General features: G+C 43.6%; 1 protein-coding gene across 1 annotated transcript in view; it reads right to left on the bottom strand.

Moving 5' to 3' along the window:
• Positions 1–24,292, bottom strand: part of col5a1 (procollagen, type V, alpha 1) — a 156,079-nt gene extending 131,787 nt beyond the window's left edge. The window contains exon 1 of the mRNA XM_079523820.1: positions 23,878–24,292. Coding sequence (XP_079379946.1) covers positions 23,878–23,977 — 100 coding nt within the window. The 5' untranslated portion in view covers positions 23,978–24,292. The remainder of the gene's footprint in view (positions 1–23,877) is intronic.
• Between the last annotated feature and the right edge of the window lie 690 nt (positions 24,293–24,982).

Below are 24,982 nucleotides of genomic sequence, written 5' to 3'. Positions count from 1 at the left end.
TGAAAGAATATAGCCTATAGTTCAAAGATTTGTGCCGCATTTTTACGATTTTTCAAAAATAGCAGACCTACAAGCTCGTAGATCTGCTATTTTTCAATAGCTAAAGTATAACTATTTCTAGTTATTCAGTTATTCACACCCGACCAACCCTGTATTTATCATGCATGCACGCACGCACGCACACACCGCTTCCGTATCCACTCTAGAACCGAATAAACAACCTGCAAATCGAATTGACCCAGTCCAATCAATCAATCAATCAATCAATCAATCAAATCAATCACTGTCCAGAGAGGACGGGCGGTGGATGAAGTAACTTTTTAGATTACCACTGTCCAGAAGCAAAATGACCTCGGGCTCACGATGGAGCACACGACAAACAAACAAATATGTAAACCGCATATATTTACCTCTGGCAACAAAAGTTTAAAACGTGCTATAACAACAACTTCAGCGTTCCAGCGGTTTGCAAGACAATCCTCGGACAGACAGACAGACAGACAGACAGACAGACAGACAGACAGACAGACAGACAGACAGACAGACAGACAGACAGACAGACAGACAGACAGACAGACAGACAGACAGACAGACAGACAGACAGACAGACAGACAGACAAGACAAGACAAGACAGACAGACAGACAGACAGACAGACAGACAGACACAGACAGACAGACACGTTAGCATACGTCTTGCCTCGTACAGAAGTGACACTGTGAAACTATGTTTGGGGGGGGGGGATATATTCAATCACACAGCGTGTTCTGTGCTTGACAGTCTGACCCTCCAGGGGAAGCCGTGTGCTGCATAGTGCTGACCACATCCGAAGCCACAGGCACACGGCTCTCAATCCCACCCATTAAGAGGAGACGTTTGCCCACTTACAGCATGTTGTGTGTGTTTTCTCTCCAGAGGCCAGCTCTCCTCTGGGCTGCTGCCCATGGCACAGGACGCCACTCACAACCAAACATGACCTCAGCTCTGCTCTTCCCTCCGCAAACACAGCCTGACCGCACCTCCTTACCTCCAAGGGAGTTATAGCTTCGCCGCAGCTAATAAATTACATGCGGTTACGTACATGCATTTGTATATATGCAGTACAGTACAGTGTGTCACAAACTTTTCTAATTTCCCGCAACACTGAGACCCCTTTTCCACCGGTTGGTTCCAATGGGAACCGGTTCAGTTCTTTTTGGTTCTTAGTCCATGAGCCAGAGCTCCAAAATTGGTGGGAAAAACTAGACCTATATTAAATTGTTTATAGGATCAATACAAGTAAATGAATACATGATAACCCTTCCAAAGTAGTAGCTTTTTCATATTTTCTATTATTTTTTTGCATATTTTCCTACATAATGCCTCATTTCCATATTTAAAAATGTAAAATTTGTAATACAATAAATCATTGTCTTCGTGTAAGTACTCAATTGGGGAAGTGTCATGGAGATAACAATCTAATATAGGTATGGTTTTGCCCACTCAATTCATAATTAACGTTCCAATTTTGGAGCTCTGGCTCATGGACTAAGAACCACAAAGAACTGAACCGGTTCCCACTGGGAACCAACCGGTGGAAAAGGGGTGTGCACAAATGGAACCAAATGGACCAAATGGAGTTTATACAGCCCCATAAGGGTCTGTTTGGTTGTCGATGTACCTGCGGAACCAGGGGTGTCCCCAAACCCCACTTTGAGAACCACTGGCTTTCATAAAAAGCTCAAATAATATTGTAATAATAATACGGTATTATTTATACCGTATCACAGTTGATAACTGTGGTAGTCATCAGTGCTTCTTTATGTTAACGACGTCGGTCGGGGCCTTTCCGTCTGCAAAACATCAGCTATTTATGAATTCACAAAGCCCTGCTTAAAGTCACAATCCTTTAAGTTGTATGTCTAAATATACAGTATGCTGGTTCAAATCCCGGGTTCAATTGCCAAGCCAATCAAATTGAAGCTACTGTACTGTATGGTGCAACTGAACATCAACAGGAAATGGGTGCACCAGCTTCTGGAAAGCCGGGGGTTATAGCTATGTGCACATAGTTTAATATAATACCCTCCTATCTTTCATCGGTATTTCGGTGGAATGTACATGCTCATCATAATACCTGCTGACAGTATACTGGCTCCCTCCAGCTTCCTCGAAGTCTAGCTATTCTGCCATAATATAGGAAAAGCTCTGTGCCCACCATACGTTACTTTGAAGAAACTGTAATGTAGTGTGAAAATCGACCTGATCGACTTGCCACCATCGAAACCATAAAAGCCTGATTCCATTTCAGACTTCGCCGTGCAAACGGTACCTGCGAGGTACCTATACATCGCGGATGCGACGCATTAATTGTGAGCTTGAAGGTCTGCTATACTGGTCAAAACACGTCTCATGGCTAAAATAGCAGACATTGCTGACATCGCATCGTGATGCATCGGCATGCAGGGGGTGGCGGTGGATCAGCGGTAGAGTGGCCGGATGGTAACCGCAAGGTTGCCAGTTCGAACCCGGGCTCCCCCAGAGTTAGTGTCGAAGTGTCCTTGAGCAGGACTCTGAACACCTAATTGCTCCTGATGTGCAGGTTGGTGCCTTGCATGGTTTCCGCCGCCATCGGTGTGTGAATGTGTGCGTGAATGGGTGAATGTAAATGCACAATCTATGTAAAGCGCCTTGGATAAAGGCACTATATAAATGCACCATTTACCATTTATTTTACTCAAACGCATGACCTACATTTCTCTCAAATGAAGAGCAAGCAGACCAACTGCAAGTCTGCAACCACTTCAGTTATATTGTACTCAAAATAGCGTTTTATTCACTGAAGAAAGTTAACGATTAAACGTTTTATATAGTTTTACTGTAACTTAATAGCATTGTAGGTCATTGGAACAACTGGATGTATGGGTGGTACACAGAGTCACCTCAAAACTACAGTATGAAATGAAGGTTTCGAACTTCAAAAAGAGACTGTCGAGAGTTTTAAGGGGGTTTAAGTTCACTTTGTTTTCAGATCTTTATGGGTCTGGTTAGCCAGACAGCATGGGCTGGACCCATGAGATGGCAGCAATAAAAAAGAGCAATGAATTACATTACAAAAGAATACAAAAAAAAAACCAAAAAAGTGAAAAATACTGTAAAAGTGAAAAATAAATCCCACAGTGTTCTGGTACTGTGAAGCCCGGGAGGGGAGGGGAGGGGCGGCACGATGTGTGTTTTTTTTGGATAAATATTCTCCACGGCCCATTTCACACCTCCCTTTCCGTCCGTCTGCGAGTGCCTTTTGTCACTGGATGTGAACAGTAGCACTAGTGTCAGAACCATAACTTCTGTTTTCGGGCCCGCTGCCAGGACCGTAAGATCTCTGAAACCCCTCACCCCAACCCGTCGCCTTCAACCACTTCCCACAAACACACACACACACACACACACACACACACACACACACACACACACACACACACACACACACACACACACACACACACACACACACACACACACACACACACACACACACGCACACACACACACACACACACACACACACACACACACACACACAGTTTAGTGACACTCGACTAGACCATCCCTTTTAATAGAAGCAGCCGGGTTCTAGACAACAAGAATTAGGACTTTTCCACAGAAGGGGAGATTAACATTCTTCCGTTTTTTCACTGACCCCACCCACCCCCCTCCCCCCCCCCACAACCCCCCCCCCCCTCCATCCTCCAAAGGCCCGTTCTCTTGGAGCGAGAGGAGCTCTGTGTAGCAAGGCAACATGCTTGACCTGGTGCTGAGGACAAAGCCGAGTAATTAGCAGCCACGTCGGAGAGAGAGGACCCTATACTTCTTCCCCCGGGGAATCAAGTGCATCTGAAGCCCCAATGAGAGACTTCCACCTCCTAGAGTGCATCTCAGAATCAGACGGGGTGGGGAGGAGGGGGGAGGGGGAGGGAGGGATGGCTGGAAGTCAGGGGCTCTTGACTTCAAACCACCCCGCTGTGTTATCCGACTTGGACCGAGGCCAAGCGGTAAACGTGTGTGGTGGAATCCGAGCCTGCCAGTCAAACGGTGCAGCCAGGAATCCCCCCCCCCCACCCCCGGCTTCACTGAATCTCTCCCTAATGCCTAAATCTAATATGCTCTGTCGTATAACGTATACGGTGGCTGCCCTGTGCCGAAAATAGACGGTCTATACGAGTTGCACAATGTGCCGCGTAGCCGTGAGCTTGTAGATCGGCTGTTTCCCGCCAGCGGCGGCACGGGGAAAACGACGCCGCAACGGCGAAGTATAAATCTGGCTTAAGTCCAAAAGCTTAGCATGTAACTTCCGGAAAAGATAAAAGCTAATCTCACTTAACCTTTCCGGGATCATCCGGTATATTATATGCATACCTTTAAAATATTAAGCATTACCGTATAGTCTCTATATTGACCCACGTTCGTGAGAGATGCCGGCATGCCCGCATCCCATCCTCTAGAGATAGAGAAAGAGTTCTCTATCTCTCGCCTTCCCCCGAAACACAAAACACAATTCCATCTGCGTTGACCCTAAGGTGTTGGTTATGACTTTCATGTGACCAGTCCAGGCAATTATACAGAAGTCATTATGTCTGCTACATTAAACATATTACATAAACAACGGACTTCCTGTCATGGAAGTGGAACACACACACTAGCGCGTGCACGCGCGCACACACACACACACACGGGGATGGTCTACGTACAGCATATAAACGCGCACGCTTGAACCTAATTGACACCACGGCTAACCTGATTCACTGGCATTAAGAGCTGCAGTGTGTTCATTCAGTTTCTTATACATGTGCATAGACGCACGCACGCACGCACGCACGCACGCACGCACGCACGCACGCACGCACGCACGCACGCACGCACGCACGCACGCACACACACACACACACACACACACACACACACACACACACACACACACACACACACACACACACACACACACACACACACACACACACACACACACACACACACACACACACACACACACACACACACACACACACACACGGTCAGACCCGCAATAACTAAATGTAACAGAGCAACATGCTGAGAAGAAGTTGGCATAGTGACTGAAGCTTACTTTATGACTCCGCTAGTGCCAATCAGGCTCATTCCGATCAGGTGGTTACATTTGTACCCTCTCAGGAGAGAAGGGAGGCTTATGGGCAATCACACGGGTGAAAAAATAAACAGACGCTCAGTCGCTTTTGTCCATTTGTAACTTTTGAGAGATAAAGACCCTCGGAATGAACCCTTATACGAGTCCGTTTGGTTATATCTCTACCCAAATGTGATGAGAGGGGCAGCCTCAGAGGAGAGGTGGAGACAGAGGTTTAGGTGCATTTTGTTTACAGACGCAAATACGCAATGCCCTCATTAGTCATTTCCCTGGTTATGACCAACCCATTCTGAACATTGTTGCCATGTCTGATTATTATAAGTGACTTCACTTGTAAATATTGGTAGTTGCGGGTATTTTTTTCTTCTTTTTTCCTCTTTTTTGGGGGCTTATTTCGGCTTGCTTCCTAATGTTGTTTTAGCCAGTGTTTCTCAAATTACATTCATGTCAAGGACACCCAAATGAATACATGCATTTGGCCCGTAGCCCCCCCCCCCCCCATCTGAAGCCATACAACATTTGAGCTGTTAAAAATAATATTATGTATTAAAAAATATTCCAAATATTTCCAAAGATCATATTGAAATAGCAGATTAGATCCACAAGCTCACATTGTGACCTTATAGAACGTGTGCATGCGTGCGTGCGTGCACTCATGTGGCCTAGTAAGTAGCTTATTTCGGGCTTCTTTTCGTAGACATGTTTGCCTGTTTCTCTCTGCAACAACAACAACAACAACAACAACCGGGCAACACCAGCCTGTGACGGCGCTTGCAGCTCATCATGAGATGAGGGACCGCGTCCAGGCAGCAGGGAGATCATTCCCAGGGAAGAACCACCTCCTCCTCCGTCCACCACACACTAACCCATGGAGACCTCACACCGGATTCTACAAAATGTCTGTCTAAATCCTGACAGTTTTCTGAAAAACCTATGTTTCTATGTACAGCGTGAGTGGTTCTCAAACGGTTTCATGTCAAGGACACCCAAAATGACATGTAAAATGACACGGCACCGTCCCCAGAAGCAAGGATTTGAGTTAAAAACGTTCGCTGGGAAAGAATATATATATAAAGATTTGCACACATTTTCAATACAAATTCAAAAAATAGCAGATCTACAAGCTCATAGCGCGGCACCGAGTGCCGCGCTATGAGCTTGTAGATCTGCTATTTTTCTGCAGCTAAAGTTTAAAACAATGGTTAAAGTTCTTACAAGCCAGCTAAGGCGACACAGATGTGTCCTCCAGGTCCAAATGGGCTAATCGCTGAATAACAGGAAACACCGGACAAGATAAAGAACACAAAGACAAGCAGTCAGACATGCTGTACTGGACATCAGTCAGACATGCTGTACTGGAGCCAGTCAGACATGCTGTACTGGAGCCAGTGGTGGAAAAAGTTATCACATTTTCAGAAAAAAAGCAGATCTGCAAGTGGATCGGCTATTTTCAAATAGCCAAAGTTTAAATAGGGCTGAAGTGGTGATGTGTGTATGCAACCTTCCCCGTGTTTCTTCACTAGTCCGATCCAGAAGAACACAGTTTGCCGGCCACTGCTTACAGAGCTGACAATGAGGTTATATCTTCCCTTCTTCTCTGGAGTCCTGCCTCAAAGCAGACCAGAGGTAGAAAACTGTTGTTCCCTGATGTCATCGCTAGAGGATGGCAATGAAGGACCGGAAAGTCTGGCGTGGCACTGTGAAATCTGTGATCTCGACTGACTCGGTTGAATTATGAATCCACAAATTACAATTCATTTGACAAGGAAACAAATATAAGAGGGTTGACAGTTCATGTTCACTTAAGGATACACATGGCACCTCCTCCTCCTCCACACAGACAAACTGCCTATAATAGCCGAAACAGAACAGTAATTTGGCTTTGCTCTTTGTCATGCCACTACACTACTGGCACAGGTGTGCAGTTCAGATTCAGATCATAATGAAGGCATGAGTTCAAAGACGGCTGTGGCCTGAACGAGGACGCTATAGAAGTATAGCAGGGTCAAGGCTAACTGAGCCCATTCATTTCCAATAGCATCGCTACAACATTGCTAAAAATGTGGATTCTGGACATCTCTCAGAAACCACAGTGGCAATTAAAAAAGGGCGTATTGGTGTCTGTCAACAACTCAATTTAGGTTAAAAGTTGACCGTGCAGGGATTAGGGCTGTCGGGTTTGGTTTATATAGGCTTCAATATCACAAATTGCACAGGGTAGGTATGACAAATAACACATTTAATAATTGTATGCTTTAACCCATTTAGGCCTGACGTCGAAATTAAAAAAAAAGTCTTCTGAAAGAATATACATTCAAAGATTTGTGCCACATTTTCACGATTTTTCAAAAATAGCTAAAGTATAACATAATGCTTAGTTAACCCATTTTGGGGCGGGAACCCCTTTTGGTGTTAGCATTACATTATGCTTTAGCTATTGAAAAATAGCAGATCTACAAGCTCATAGCGCGCCACCGAGTGGCGCGCTACGGGCTTGTAGGTCTGCTATTTTTTTTAAACCGAAGAACGACTGACATAGAAACATAGCTTTTTCCGAAAACTGTCAGGATGTAGAAGACATTTTTAGAATCTGATCTCAGGTCAAAATGAGTTAAAACACCAAAAGGGGTTCCCGTCCAGAATTGGTTAAAAAAAAAAAGAAGCTCATCTACAAGCTGATCTACAAGATCGTCACGAAGTGGGGAATATGTAATAATTGTGTCAACACAGGGATCACTATTCACTTCTCTCATGTAATGTGTTCCATTGTATCATAATACGGAAAGTACAGCCAATCACAGTATTCATCCAACACACCGTTGGCCATTTGAGTCCGACTACACACATTCAAAACTCTTTCATAAGTGTTTTGACATTTTTAACAAGTCGTTTTGGGTTTGATGGTTCTTATGATTATCAGATTGATTTGGAGGCTTACAGCTCGTTTGTTTGTCTACTGGGAACATTCACTCTCTGTATTTATAACGTTAATGTTACGCGTGCCACGTCGTACATGAGTTCAAAGACACACTCATGCAATTTTTGGCATGGTCAAATTGTTCTGGCTATAACTTGCTTGGTGTTTACTGCAACAGAACTATGACAACCACAATGGAAATGGGGATTAATTGACATTATTTGATTTGCTTATTGCTATTGGCTCCCGTATAATTTTGCTCCATCTGTAGCAGCTCCTCCTACTTATAAAGTAATAGAGGCCTTTCATAAAGCTGCACAACGACAAGCACGTTGTTGCTGTTCGAAAACCTTGTATGGCCAAATTAACCGTTACTTTCCAGGAAATGGGGTGGAAAGAGCTGTCTTTCAATGGATCAAATGTAGATAAATAGTTTACTTCACAAGCTCTTGTTAATACTTTTCATTGGTTAAATATGTTCAAACCCCCCACAGACAGAATGAACCACTTAGTTTCAAGATATGGAGATTTACAAGGTTTCTGCCAGACCAGCAATGATATCAATTATGAACCCATTTTGGGCGGGAACCCCTTTTGGTGTTAGCATTATGTTATGCTTTAGCTATTGAAAAATAGCAGAACTACAAGCTCGTAGCGCGCCACTCGGTGGCGCGGTATGAGCTTGTAGATTTTGAAAAATCGAAGAACGACTGACATAGAAACATAGATTTTTTTCAGAAAACTGTCAGGATGTGGAAGACATTTTTAGAATCTGATCTCAGGTCAAAATGGGTTAAAAGTAAGTTACGATTTTCAAGAAATTCCAAGACTCCAACAGTAGGATAAAGTGTGCGATAAAACATTTTTTTAGCCATTATGGAAGACCCCCCCCCCCCCCTCTCTATCCACACACCCTTTCATAGCACCCCTCAGTCACCACTGGCTGGCCTCTATGTGCACCCTGCATTTGGACACTGCAGCGTGTCCTTGTGAGACTAGCCCGTGGCTATAATAATGGTGACGATGTCCCAGTGCCAGAGAGAGACGGTGAACTCTTCACAGACACAACGAGTCGGGCAGTGATGGGATATAGGCCACGTTTTCACTAGAACAGGGATTTTCAACCTATTGTGACCGAGGGAGGGACCAATAATACCCTGACTTACAATCCACCTGGGGGACCACTGTTGTGTTGGGTGGGGATATGGGCTAAGATTATAGTGCTTTTGTTACACTTGCTATGCATCCCATGCTGTGTATCCCACTGTTTCTCAACCAATGGCCCATTGACTACTAATAATCTCCTAATAATAATGACACAACCAGACAATCCGGTGCACTTCCCCCTCGTGAGATTCTAACTCCCTTATTCTGTTGAATTTCTTCACCTCCGACTTGTCAGGTAAATGACTACAGATAACGCATTAACTACATGCATGGTCAGGGACCCCCTTTTGGTGTTAGCATTATGTTATGCTTTAGCTATTGAAAAATAGCAGATCTACAAGCTCGTAGCGCGCCACCTAGTGGCGCGCTACGAGCTTGTAGGTCTGCTATTTTTGAAAAATCAAAGAACCACTGCCATAGAAACATAGTTTTTTCAGAAAACTGTCAGGATGTAGAATCTGATCTCAGGTCAAAATGGGTTAACAAGACGGAGCCTAATAGCGACATGGTTGTATGTTGTCGGTCTGTGGCGTCAGTCACCTGCAGTAGGATGTATCTATGATGATGTGTGTGACTCCATGCTGTCATGCAGAATCATCTCATATCTCCATATTCTAACGCCCTAGAGGGCCCTATTCTCCGCCCTATACTTGATCATACTGCACACGAGTCCTGTGAAAAGTTAACCGTTTTTTTCCCTACCCAACAGAGACGATAATTATGTGGGCAAAGGTTTCAGCCAGATCCGACTGCCTTTTGACTTCCATTATTTAATTAAACTAAATATTTCACAAAACAACATGTTGGAATTTGACTGTGATTGAGTCCAGCGGTTTTGCTAGATTAACCGGGCTCAGACAAACAAAAACACACACATACATAAAACACACACGCGCGCGCACGCACATGCACGCGCGCGCACGAACGCACATCTTCCATCCAGACGTCTCTGCCTCCTACAGAACCACGGCGTAAAAGAAAAATGAAAAAAAGAAGGGAGAAAAAAAGGAAATCTGTGAAGTTGGCCTTTAAGCTGGACTCATTGCTTTAACAGTGGCGAGACAGATGGTTTACTTCACATCCTAACAGCTCAGCGCAGCAGAGATAAATCACTGTCTGATGTCTGCTCTCTGCTGTAAAACTACCATGGAAAGAATGAGTCCGGCGTCCACAGTGTGCTCCACTTCCACCGCAACTGTAGAAACATACACTACTAGCATTCTTCAAGCACGTCAGTGTGATAACATTTTCTTCTTTTCGTTTTTTGAGTGGTGTAAACCACTCCTACAACTGGCTTTGTTAGTCTGTCTGTGCTCAAAACATGAGCATGGTTGCTATACCCAGTTTCATTACGTCAGACAGGCTATATAAGACCTTACACCACTCAGTTCACACGGGTGTGATTTTTTTCTCTTTACATTAACCACTTGAACCCTATAGAGCGTCGCAGTCCCGCCCCCTACCAGGGCCCAGGAAATGATTCTCTGTTCATTTTCCTCATAGACATTTCAGAAAGTATTTATTTAAAGTTGTTTACGCCGCGGACAAAGCCAACTCTTGTCGTGACAAATCATGACAACAAACACAATTTTTCGGGCCAAACAAAGAATTAGAAGGTAGAAAAAAACGGCAGGTTACAACACTTTTTTTGTGGTTTTTGTAATTTTGTAACTTATGTAATTATTTGTTCGGTCCAAAATATTGTGTTTGTTGTCATGATTTGTCACGACTCGAGTTGGCTTCGTACAACGCTTAAAAGGTATTTAAATAAATACTTTTTGAAATGTCTATGGGAAAAATGCATTGTGATTCATTTCCTGGGCCAGGCGTCGTCATGAAAGGGGGCGGGACTGCGACGCTAGCATCCCTATTCTGAGGGGAACTTTAGCCCGAATACAGCATATATAGCAGATCTACAAGCGTGTAGATTAGGGCTATTTTTGACAAAGCGGTTTGGTGTAGAGGGGGGAAAAGAGCAGACTAAAGTGCAGGGTGAAGGGTCTAGTTTACTAATTAAGTATTGACGGTTTAAAGGGGCATTCCACTCATTTTCAACATTTTACTATGTCATTAATGTACCTTAGAGCTGTTGAAAAAAAAAATCATTAACATGGTGAAACACATCTTGATGACATCATCAAGATGTGTTTCACCATGTTAATGATTTTTTTCATAATTACAGTTCTAGGAAACACAAAATGGGAGGACTTTTTTTTATTATTAACAGCTCTAAGTATATTAATGACATAGTAAAATGTTGAAAATGGGTGGTTTTCCCCTTTAAGTGGTTAAATGTCTGAAAATACACGTTAACATGGAATCCAACTGATGATAATGCTGTCAAACAAGTCTATGGAGCTATCGATGGAATCCATGTAAACATTTAACAATCTGCAACACAATATAATACAATATGTTGTGGGGGGGGGGGGGGGGGGGTGTCAATCTGTATCAATCTGTATTTAAATGTAAACACAGTGTGCGAAAAGAGTCACCACACACACACACACACACACACACACACACACACACACACACACACACACACACACACACACACACACACACACACACACACACACACACACACACACACACATTAGGATCACTATGGGCCCACCAATATATCGGCCTATACTCAGTATCAGTAGCAAAGGTTTGCCTTTCAGGTTATCGGCCCATAGTTTAAAAATCACTGATTTATTGACACCGATATTATTTGATTCCCACTGCCACTGCTATCTGAGACCAATAAAAGAGTAATTTAGCAGCCCCTAGAGGCGGTGCTGCTCATAACATCCAACTGTAAATCATGGCTATTAAATGGATGGCCACTGGGTCACCAAAATCAGTATGGTTCATCCTCCTGCAATATCATGCCTACTAGATTTTGGGATGTACGTACGAGACGTATTGTGTGCATACGATTACATTTTGGCCTGAGAGATGAACTAAAAGGCCAGGGGGGGTCATTCAAAAAGGCCAGGGTTTATCTTCCAAGCATCACGAACGCCCTCAGCAAATGTCATGGTAATCCACCACCCATTAGATTTAGAGATATCATTTAGTGCCAGTGGAAAGTTTGGCCTAGGGGCAGAGCAAGGGTCACATGGGGTTACCAAAATCAGTATGGTGCATTCTCCACAGAACATGAATCAATGCGGTCAGCATTGCAAGTCATGGAAATCCATCCATTACACTTTGAGCGATCGATCTTGTATGCAAGTGAGATTTTTGCCCTAAGGGTTTTACTAGAGGTAATTACTAGTGGTAATATTACATTAAGTAGGTTTTATCTACAAAACCTTGCGACATAAGTAACTCCGAGTGTTGACTTACAACACTGTTTAGCCACAATAATAGCTAGCCAGTAGCATTTAGCAGAAATGTCATCGGGATAAACTCATCTGTATAAGCTGTGGCAGGATGGCAAAACACAAGTCAAGTAAGTCTCCAGGCAGCAGGCGAGTGTGCGTTAACGATTACAGCAGCTGGTCCGCCGCTAAAGTTTACTGCCTTTATTGGGGTCTCACTCTATTGTGAAGCAAACAACACATCACACACAACACCCTGGCTATAGCTATAGCTAGCCTGGGGACTCGGGGAGGCATACCATTTTGGGGGGTTTATGATCCGCTCGGGAGCGGATGGTAATTTACGTCATTGTAGTCACTAGGTTTGTAGTCATCAGACCGGAACAACCAAACCTCAATCAGTATTAGTAATACCCAAAATCCGCCGTGATCATCAAGGGCATCATCATTTTAGGGCCTAAAAGCCTTGATGCAGCGTATGAATCCGACACGTTTTTTCGAGTACTACTTGGAATAGTTTGTTCAGTATATCTATATGGTATTCCATGTTGCTTTTATCCTGTTGCGATCCATTATATGCATCTTTCAAAATAAGAGCATGTTGCAGTTTTAACTCCGATTCCACCACAGCTAGCTGAAGGACAACATAGATGATAACAATGGCACCGCTCCCCAGGTGCTCTGAGATTAGTTTGCCCAATGTCACCTGGCTGCAAGGCAATCTTTGACTTCCATTATTTAGCAGTCTGCAGTGGCACTTCTTGGTATGATCGGCCCCTAAGGGAGGCACTGGGGGACTACAAGGGGAATGATAAGACTGTCACAGTCATGAAAAATAAGCACAAGGCAATGCAAAAGTGAATGAATATATCTGTTTGCTTGCTCGCTTGCTTGTCTGTCTGTACATTTGTCCACCAGGGGATGCTGAAGAGGCTCTACTAAGCACACCTCTAGGGGCCTCGTTGTATTTGGTCAGGGGCCCAGATGACAACACAAACAGATAACAGCTTGGAATCCTGTTGCATCATTTGTTTTTGTTTGTTTTTTCAGTGATCAGCAAACACTGGCAATCATAGAGCCAGGACAGGGGTGGCTAATGCTTTATATTCTTTAATTAGAGCCATTGTGTTGTGTGTGCTTGCGCGCGTGCGTGTATAGAAGATTATAATAGATAAGCAATCGATAGAATAATCACTAAGAAAATAATCGATAATTGCAGCCCAAAATTGTCTCAAAATGTGTCAAAAGTGGATCTTAATTGGCAAAAGGGTTGACAAACATGTTCCGAAAGATTATAACTATATCTGTAAACATTGTCCATTTCTAGAAAGACCAAATCCTTTCGTGACATCATCAGTGAACTCCATGACCCCCAGATGTTTTCCAGGAAACGTTTGTCACTCAGCCACCGAAAACAATCTGTCGGAGATCTGCTCAAACTGCATCTGCGCTCGCAGCGCAGCGCAGCGTCCATGTTTCTGGGAGGATCGATGGGAGACAAAGAAATAGCAGATCTACAAGCTCACACCGCGTCACAACAGGCCACATTCTGAGCTTGTTCGATGGACGTTGTTTTGGGCCAAGAGATTTGGTGTAGACTGAAGAAGTACACAGAGCCAACCCGGGACCGCCCAGGTTCCATCCTGAGTCCAGAGCGTTTGAGCGGTCACCACCATAATGTCAACATGAGTACTGGCAAAATATAACCATTTGAAATTAAGCACAACAAAATGTGCTTAGTTAGTAATGCCGTTCTTCCTGCTTCTGAGGAAATTACATTAGCCCCTTGAAATGGGTGCTTTCGGTTAAAATAGCAGGTTACTGTAGCCTGTATACATCAAAGCCAAGACCATTTGGAGATGGTCACTGTGATATAAATGATATCCGCCATCATGAACTGAACCTTTTAGCCCCAAATTATGATGAAACTTGTGACGCGGGTCAAAAAACGAACCGGGGCAATTTTAAAGCAGTCACCGCAGCGCAACGCAACGCATCGTAGGCAGTGGAGCCACCCTTCATTGATTAAAAAGGGAACATTCCCTGACGGTGACGGAGACGCAACGATGACGCGTCCAGTGGAGCCCCGGCGTAAGTGCCTATAATATTCTGGTGTATGTAAACACTCGGCAGAAATAGCCCATCTACAAGCTCACAACGCATCTCAAAGCACGACGGGTTGGGGAGCTTGTAGATCGGCTATTGTCTGCGAAGGTATTTAAAGGTGAATGTGTACTTTATTATTCTGTTGAGGAAACCTCTGTAGTAATGAGCCATCCTAACCGGTACTAGGGAGAAGTGAGCAGTATATCTGCAGCGCTCAGGGACCAACTCCAGGTTCTAATGCCAGTAGCCGGGCCAAGGGCACAGGCAGGAGTCTACCTAACATGCTCTCATTTGGTTACTTAGCGTAGTAGAGCGACACAACAGGAGGGTGCCGAGTATAGAGCCCTGGGAGACTCCGGTTAACCCAAAGTATAGGGTTTATAAAAAATCGACTTTTCCGATGCCACACAATTCTCAGACTCATTGTCTCTTCCTTCATTATTTTACACTGCCTTCAGACTGGTCTCTTGGTTTTGCCATCATTATATTTTGATTTCCGTTCCATTCAAGTTGCTGCCATCAAAGAACGTGGCTCTTGTTTGGAAATACTGTACAAGCTGAATCAAATCTACGGTAGCGTGGATGCCGATTGTTGGAACCAACTAATAAAACACGTGGTAGTGTGTCTTTCCATTCTAACTTCCATTACTTTGTCACCTAATAAAGTAAAACAAGAAAATAGAATATGGTTAAGAAGAATGAAGTAGCCTAAAAATGGGGTTTCTGGAGAAACCATAGAGGCGAATCATCCCATTTCCCCCAGTAGAGAAAATTGCTTGTGCTTCGGTAATTCTACTGGCCATGGAGGCTATGTGGCTAGGCCCATACTGAGGAAGGGGACCGCGGTTGGAAAACATGACTCATCCATTGGTTTCCATGCTCTGTGATTATAATACCCCATAACAGAGCAGTACTGTTAGCCCTCTGAAGCAAGGCTCTCTGAGAGAAGACTGCTGGACCTGACGCTTCCTCTGGACTGCTTCACAGACCCACATGCTGTTAACAACGCACATTGTTAGAAGACGGCAAGAAAAAGTGACATAAGAATTCCCATTAACAAGGAGAAACTCCACACGTTTTTTTCCTTTCACGCCGCTGATGTACTCACGTCACAATTTCCATTTTTTAACAGCAGACGCTCGCCGTGCCAGAACAACGTTACGGCGTCGTGTTAAAAACCCCACGGTAACCGAGTTCAAGTCAAGCGTGGGGGGGGCAACGAGTTCAGTTCACATCACTTTAGAAAACGGAATATTCAATTTAAAGCTGAAATCCATATGTTTTATTGTCCGAACTGGGATTTGAACCCACGTCGTCTCCCCTTCTTTCTGTGCTGTCACTGCTGTTAGTATCCTACTGGCTCACCTGCCAGTGAGGAGCCCCCACCAGGAGGACGTAGACCCACATCTCCCGCCCAACACTCCCTGCTGACGGGTGCCGCCTGAGCCCGTCAGAGTACATGGATGACCGATAATCACCCTTTCTGCCACTCTGGCAAGAAATCCCCAGTTGTCCAGGGGAGATATTGTACAGTACTTGACAATCAGCCTGACACCAGAGTATAATGTCTCCATGGAAGAGTAGGGGGACCAACTCCATCCACTGAAGATGTGTTATAGTTCGTTTTGAATTAACATACTCTACCATACACATTAAAATTGTGTTTTGTTCATTAACATAGGACGCGCAGATTTAAACAGGTTTTTCCCCCCTGCAAGTTCTTGTATCATCGTGTTAATTGTTATCGGGCAAATAGATCTGATTCATAGACATAATAAAGCATGCTTAAGATCTGCAGGCCTTTCCACAATGCCTGCATTTATGGTCTTAAGTGGCACGTGCAATTTGCAGGGTCACTGTCTCCCTCCACAGTCTGGCTGGCTCAAATTCCTTCCTGTGCACCATGGCGACAGCAGAGCCACACACAAGAAGAAGGAAACCACGTTTTCACACCACTTTATCTGATTGCGCCCAAAAACAGAGCTCCCAGATTCCCACTTTCACGTGAATGAGAAATAAGCGCCATAGCGCCCCTCAGATTACATATGAAACACACTCGATATTCACTGAGAAGTCTCTCGTTTTTTACGACTTTCATCATCTTGTATGTCTATAGTTTCTGGCACCACTGTCTGACCAAGTCGGTCTCAGAGAGGTTGGGATTATTCCAGTATTCTGGCCGTTCTGCTATACGACTGCATAAGCTTTGATTTTGTTATTACCGTAACGGAGACCCACACAGCCAATTATTGGTACCAGAACTTGGAAGACACTGATCATGGCATTGCTAAGCAACGCATTGTCGCAACAACGCAACAACTGCTGGCAGCTTGTCTAGTATACTGTATATTATCATCGGTTGATTTTTATTTCATATACTGATTAAGAAAATAAATATGTATTGGTATAGTGAGTGAGATCATGGGGAGGGGTGCTGGCCACAGAGCATCCATGCAGCACCGTCTTAAGGGCAAGTTGTGGCATGGCTACTGTACACTACAGTACTTATTTCTCGTCCTGTGTGCAACATGGAATCATTGGATGATTGATGACTGTTATTGTAAGGGCGGGATCAGCTGTCATAAGCCTAAGAGATTGGCATCAATTGCAGTTGTGGTAAAGTAACATGCTATTGAATTATGTAATTGCAAAATAACTTTTGTGTTGCCATTTTTTGCAACAGCAATCAGTGGTGCGTGAGCCAAGATGACGCTTTATCAGCATAATACAAACTAAAGAACCCTGTATACTTAGTTTACCGGAGTCCCCCACGGGTCTACGCTAGGCCTGCACCTTTTCCCCCTCTCTAGACCAACCAACAGCACTGCCAACTCACAGAGCATTGCGTACTTGTGGCACTTTGTGAGCTTGATCAGCTTTGCCAATTGTTGGCCTCAGAATAGAGACGCTAGGGTTCGTGTGGTTAAGCCCATCAGCTTTAATGAAGCAGTCCTAAATCACGGCTCAGCTGATGTGGTCCTTTCTATTGCAAACATTGCCAACATGTGCTAGATCCCTGATCCAAGTGGACAGCAGTGCTGGTCAATGGCAACGCTTCACTTGCAGAGAGTCTTACAGCTAAAGCTACACATATCAATTCAGATTTCTCAAATAAACGTGTTTCTACTTTCCACAGTCTGTATACTTTCATGACAATCAAAACTTCACCATGATCTGAATGCAGCTAAAAACGTTAGGAAACGTTCAACCGTTCCATAATGTTTTGTAAATAAGCAAAATACATGCATTGTCTTATCAGCACTGCTTGCATTGGCTCTGACTTCGTTAAGGGTTTCCTGTTCAATACTGAAATACAAATAGAAACCGACAAAATAAGACAAAATTAAATCCTGGGCTTTTTCAATGTCGAAAAAGAATGTGTGACAGCAGTTCGGGCTAAAGGTTACAAACATCTTCAGGATTGAGCAGACAGGTGCAGGCAGATAGTGCTATACCTGTACTTATGTTCACTAATCTTTAGAAATCATATCTGCCTGTCGGGGTGGAAACCTTGTATGTCCAAAATAACCTGTGTTCCAATCAATGCATCCAATTAGTTAGTATTTAGCAGACTCTATATAGAGTATAGACAGAGTTACGACATTGAGGGGGCAGAAAACAGCACCGGTCACGTGGTCCATGCACTCGCGCGAGCCCCATAGACTCCAATGCATTCCGTAAACTTCCGGTTGTCCCTATTCGCCAATAGAAGTCTATGTAGAAGACTTGGACTGAAGCCCCATGAAGTGAACTTAGTGTCTTACTCTATGGCTCTTGTATTTAGTAACAAGCTCTTAATACTTTTCATTGGTTAAATAATTTATTCATAAAACTGACAGACAAGACTTGTCAACCTGGCCTCCAAAATCTTTTGTGGAAAGATTCTTTTTTTTTTTTTTTAAGGGGGGGAAAAAGGATACAAGGTTTCTGCGTGACAGTGAAGACATTATTCATGAGGGGGGAGCGTTTCAGATGTAAAAAAAGGTTCATGAATGGAAACCAGCTGTGGACCAGTTGTATTCCACTGTTAACCCCATCATAAAGCTGCTCTCCTTTAAACAAAAAATAACCTTTTAATGACCGGGGGGGGGGGTCACGTATCTGCAAACCTGGGCTGAAATGCCAGCTATTGTTAAGACCTTCACAAACCAACAGGGACTATACAGTCCCCCCCCCCCCCCCCCCCCCCACACACACACACACACACACACACTTCTTCTGAACAGAACTCGTCTCTAAAAATCAGCACGGAATAGTGTATTTTTCTTTTGAAAAATGAAACAGTATTTTTTTCATGGGTCCTTGTTCCACCAGGACCGGGACAAAAACATCTGGAACACATTTTTTCTGCCTTTTCTGGGATCTGGGCAGACGGCACAATGGTGCTTATCGGATCCAGATGTGAGTGAGCGCAGTGAAACAACAAGGCCTTTTTACTTATTCTCCCTATTTTTTAAGGAACATAAGGGGAAAAAACTAATTTCAAATCCCGATACAAAAAGCATAAATCACTAATGGTGAATCAAACTTTCCTGACCTCCCGTTCCATATATATATACACCGGGTCGTTTTCAGCCATGTGTCTAGCTCAAGGTTATAGGCATCAGTGGCTTTGGCACCAATCCATCTATGTTTTCATTTGCACATGGCATTCAAAGAATGTTATTTCAAAATGTTCGATGAATAAAGCAGTTTGACAAGTTCCTTTCTAATCATATGGGAATGCTTCCTATTGACACAGGCCATTAAAAAAAAGACCTATTTTCTTAATTAATCATAACAAACTGGGGGGGGGGGGGGGGAGACAAAACTTTGAAATGTTTTGGAAGCTTTCTGAAAAGGCTCCATTGATTGTAAGGGGGTACTTTTCTTTAACGTCTATTAAAAGGTCCGCCTACAATAGACACCCACTACTGCCGGTTCAAACCAGGTATCTCGAGCAGAACAAAGTCATAAAAATGCAGTCGGACAATAAACTGCTTCGAATTGTTGAGTGAGAGTTCCCAGAAAGTAAAAAAAAAAAGAAAAAAATAACTTTCATATTACCTACTGTATGCTTCCTACTTATGTGACGTTTATAGAATTGCAATACAGGACAAAAGAAGTTAGAAAATAAATATAATCCTGGAATAAGCTACTCTCTCTCTCTCTCTCGCGAGCACACACAGACACACCCCTCCAGACGACGTCAAGACTTATGTTCGATATCTTTGATCCTACAGCATTCCTTTCTTCTCGCAGTGAAACGGTAAAACCTGACAGTGGTGGACAATATTAAAGTCACAACCTTCACCCTTTGACCCCCGACCCCTTGAAACCCATGTCTTATTATTGCCCTCCTGCGGCAACAAGTCTCCACTTGGATTTAAAACAAGGGTTTCCTCAGTGATGTCATAAGCCACTCTGAAGGAAAGGCTTTGTGGGGGCCAGTTAATTCTACATGGAGACTATTCAGGATGAAAGAAAATAGGGTTTTACAGTGGCACCAATAACTCTGTAAAACTGAAACTGTTAATATCAGTGATGATTTAAAGCGGTGGTTTTCAACCCTTTTCATATCCAAGGACCATTATGGACCCGTAAGGGTCCATTTGGTTTAATTTTACGCTCTCAAGAGTTAAAGACCTAATAAGAGTCCATTTGGTTACCAACTCCATCATTTAGCCGGGGACCACCTGGAACCCCTCTCAAGGACCACTGGTGGTCCCCGGACCACTGGTTGAAAAACCACTGCTTTAAAGGCAATGAACAAGGCCTTAGTACTGTACTTAGTACAGTATCTCTTCCTGAAAAACTAAAACAGACTCTACAGTAAGAAACATTAATATCAAGAGTGACATGTATGGAATACTAAGTATGGAATGTCAGTTCCCTGAACTCTATAACGATCATTTTTCATCATCGATCTATGCAGTGCTCATTAATATCATGTAGGCTACTATTCGGGTAATGAGCACAGGAGGGACGTGATTGATTTAGAATATAGCTTAATATTTGAGCATCAACCACTTTAATTAATTATGGTGCCAGGAACTGAATCAGGTAATATATACAAACAGCCAATTTTGAGTACCAGAATGGTTCCATTGGTCCACGTGACTATAGTGACGCTGTCTCAAACATGGAAGCCTTGCTTGGACGTGATTGGACATGTAGGTGGAGCAAAGGGGTCACCTGGTTCAGAATCGTTAACTGCTGACAAAATGTGTGGTAATTCTGTCTAATTACTAACATAACCGACGCTGTTTACCTGCCCCTGGTGGGATAGATATACTTTCACAAGCAGTATAAATCTAAAGTTTAATGGTTGAAACACGTCATGGTTCACAAGTCAAGATCTTGTGCAGTCAGTGTTAAAAGTGTGTAAAGAAAACACATACATTGTTTCATGATGTGAAAACCCCGTTAATTAATGAACATGATTTGAATGGAATGGAACAACCATCGTTGCTAGCAATCGAGTAGTAAAGTGTAACAATCTAGGACGTGTAGCAGCAGCAGCTCTTAACAAGACTCTTTGGTCGGTTTTAAAGAGTTGATTAAAATCCAGCAGCATAAAATAAAAATTGAGTCACCCAAACTCATTAAAACTCCAGTTCAACTCTGTCATCGTCAGAAATGACCTGCAAGCATCCACCCATTGCACAGATGTTTAAGCTCAGTTATTAAGCGACGTATATATAGCTCTAATATACGGTACAAGGAGTTGATTCGAAATTCACTAGAAGTGTGTAGTTAAACAATATGCTTAATTTATGTAATGCAATGATTCTGAAAAGTGCGGGTGTTCACGGTCCCTCAGCTGGGGTTCCTTGAGGGGAATCCAATAAATCTCAGTCATGGGGGTCCGTCCGCCTTGGAATTGACAAGATTGAGAACCACATTTTGGGTGGGAACCCCTTTTGGTGTTAGCATTATGTTATGCTTTAGCTATTGAAAAATAGCAGATCTACAAGCTCATAGCGCGCCACCGAGTGGCGCGCTACGAGCTTGTAGGTCTGCTATTTTTGAAAAATCATGAAAATGCGGCACAAATCTTTGAATATAATATTCTTTCAGAGGACTTGTTTTTATTTCGACGTCAGGCCTAAATGGGTTGAATGTAATGTTACTTTAATCAGTCAATCCCCCCCCCCAAAAAATGAAGAGAGCATCTGGTCAAGTCATGCACAAGTCATCACATTCTTATTTAGACCTATACAGTCAGTCCCATCCAGGCCCAGCTGTAGCAGACATAGCACTGTCCAACTGAGGTATGTGGACGGAGCAGGCCATCTGTTTACCTTGCAGGGCTGTGTGACAGCAGACACAAGAAGACCACCTACCGAGCTCCTTAGAGTGGATGAAAGCCAGCCTGACACATTATCATGCATTACATGCATTGGTTCTCAACACATTCCCATGCCAAGGAAGGAAGGGGGACCCCCATAAATTGGTATACGTATCGAGTTGCAAGACCCTCCCATTTGAAACGATGTGGTGGTGCCGGGGGAGCCCGGGAGGGACGGACCCCATGAGAGAGGATCTTGGGTGTTTGATTAGACTGTTATTAATGATTGTATGTCTTTAATGTCTTGAACTGAATACACAGGAAGACCACAACTGAAACAAGCCCCTATAGGGCTTTTTGTGATTTCATTATAACCATCATTGTAAAGTCGTACTATACTATTTGTAAACTGTTTAAAGTATTCAATCAATTAAAAAAAGTGTATAAACTGTATGAGAAAAAAATGTGAATAGTCATCGTTATACTCTGACATTCTCTCATCGTGCACCTTCAGCTGGTGAAATTATTAACTTAAACCTGGTGTCCCTATAGCCTATTTCGTGGATGTGTCATTAGGCAAAAATGTGTTGTGAGCTTGTAGAGTACAGATATTTGTTTAAATGGGTGCTTAAGTGTTCAAACTGTTCCTCATTTTGCTGGGGACCCCCTGGAGCCCCCCCCCCCCCCCTTCAAGGACCCCTTGGGGTTTCCAGACCCCACATTGAGGCCACTATGCATTACATCAACATTGAATCTGTCAACAGCCTTCAAACAGGGGGAAACCCAACATGGCAATCCGATTCCTATATATGCAAGTAGGCTCTAAAGATAATGAGAGATAAGCCTCGGCAATGTAAACGTATGTTTCCCATATACCAATAAAGCACCTCTGTCTTGAATAGAATGGAATTGATAAAGACACAGCTGTACTGTAAAGTAAGTAGCCTACTACATGGGCATGAATTCGTTTCAACTTAATGATTATCAATATGCCAAGACGTTCTGCTCAACAGCTTGATACACGTGTTAATAAGAGTGCTGGCATTTTCAATTATAACCTGCTGCGTGGTGTGAATTGCTACATGCATCAGATTGCATCCTGTGTCTCTCTTTGCACCTTTAGGCGGCTCCACCCTTCCACTTAAGACAAGCTATAGGACCCTGCCTTCCTTCTCATAATAGCTGGCCTCATGCCTGGAAAAAAGCATGCATCTCTTCAATGTGTATTTAAAAAGAAAGGAGGAGAAAAAAACATGCTTATTAACAGCATTGTCTCCATTACAACTGGTTGATGGATGATGTGCATACAAATGAAAAGCATATCAACTTCTCTTGATTTCTTTATATGGTTGATATCTGACATATGTATATGATCACACCATTGAATCACCAAATTGCCAATTGTGTTATACTCTCTAAGGCTGATCAATCAATCATTTCTTCAGGCTGTGTCTTGCCCTTCGCCTATAAAAAGTTGTCGGATGCTCAAATCGTCAAATACATTATGTCAGTGACATAAGTTGTTCTGAGACAGACTCAGAACTTCTGACATAGCCTAAGCCCAAGTCATAGGCTGTGTCCAATCGTTTAGAGACAGAAAATCAACTTCCATCCAACATCCATGGCCATAACACATAGAGCAGCTCATCCCAAAGTAAAAGAATGCGCATCTTCCTAGTAACTCCCAAATACTGACATCATGGCTGGCAGTTTAGAAGTGAACAATGGGGTTTATGAAGCAATTCCAAGGATAAAAAGCAACACAAAACAAAATATGAGTTCAGATGGAGAGGGGCGGAGTGACTCTGGAACTCGTTTGCAAACTTTTTTTTCTTTTCTTTTGCTCTGGTCCAAAATGCGTGCCTGCGAGCGGCTGCAGGAATTGTGCGCAGCCAGCCAGCCAGAGAAGTGATTCTTAAAAAACTAAACCCCGAACAGCTTACCTGAACTTGCTTGCGATGTGACAAAAAGCAGGATCACCGCTAGAGTCGTCTGAGCGTCCCTTATCCTCCGTTTTACTTTCCATCTTATATGGGTATCCATGACCGCCGCTCAGTCACTGACGTCCACGGTCGGGCAAGTGGATGAAAAAAAAAACTTTTCTTCTCTGCGAAGAAACAACTGGATATTTAATGATGGCTACTTCTGATCAGGAGAGAAGTATAAAAAAGAACGCCAGAGAAAAGAGAGAGGGAGGGGGGGTATCGTTTCTTTTTGTTGCTCAAGCAGCCATAAGTAGTTCAGTGGGGGGGTTTCCTCCAGCTATACGTTGAAAAGGGAGACGCGGACACCCTTCTCACCCACTTGCGTCCTCCTCTGCGCTCTCCTCTGCGCTCCTAAGTCTGAAGTATCCTGCTTCTGCCGAGACTCCGTCCGATCTACAGAGACGTGGTGGTTAACTTAGCCCCCCTCTTTACGGTCTCACAGCAGCCAGGGAGGGGAGAGGCCTTCCCAAAAAGAAGTTCCAGCAACGAGAGAGGGGGAGAGAGTTGAGAGGAGAACAAACCTTTCCCCCTTGAGCGGCTGTCACTCACTTTGCGGGACAGCGGGGGCGAGCAAATCAGAGGAGTCGGTGGGCCAGGGGCAGCGCTGTTATTGGTCGTTGTTGTGTGGGACGGGACGGGGAGAAAAAGTTGGGAGAAAGTTTTTTTTTTTTTGACGCCTACATTTTTATTGCGCTCGAGAGTCGAGTCTTCTTAGGAGTCTATTCCCACTTTCCCAGCAACAGAACATCCGCTGTTTAAATTCTAGGTGAGCAGCAGAGCGGGAAAAAGTATAGGCTGAATGAAGTAGGATCATATCATACAATGATACAGACAAGTTGAGACAACACATAGGCTATAGCTTTCTGATACGAATTAAACATTAATTAGGCCCTACAGACAGTGCACAAACATGTTGAGCTGAGAAATTGTTCAAATCAACTTCAAAATATTTTCAAGCCTTTTTCTGAGAATTGCAAATTTCTTGCATGATAGTGCCCACTGCCCAGCTTCAGGCCAATAGGCCTATTCTCCACAATTATACCAAGTGTCCTTTCCCATGCAC

Source organism: Electrona antarctica, assembly GCF_951216825.1.
Source record: "Electrona antarctica genome assembly, chromosome: 16".
Taxonomy (NCBI): domain Eukaryota; kingdom Metazoa; phylum Chordata; class Actinopteri; order Myctophiformes; family Myctophidae; genus Electrona; species Electrona antarctica.
The sequence above is the reverse complement of the archived record's forward strand: the minus strand, read 5'-3'. Positions and strand labels throughout refer to the sequence as shown.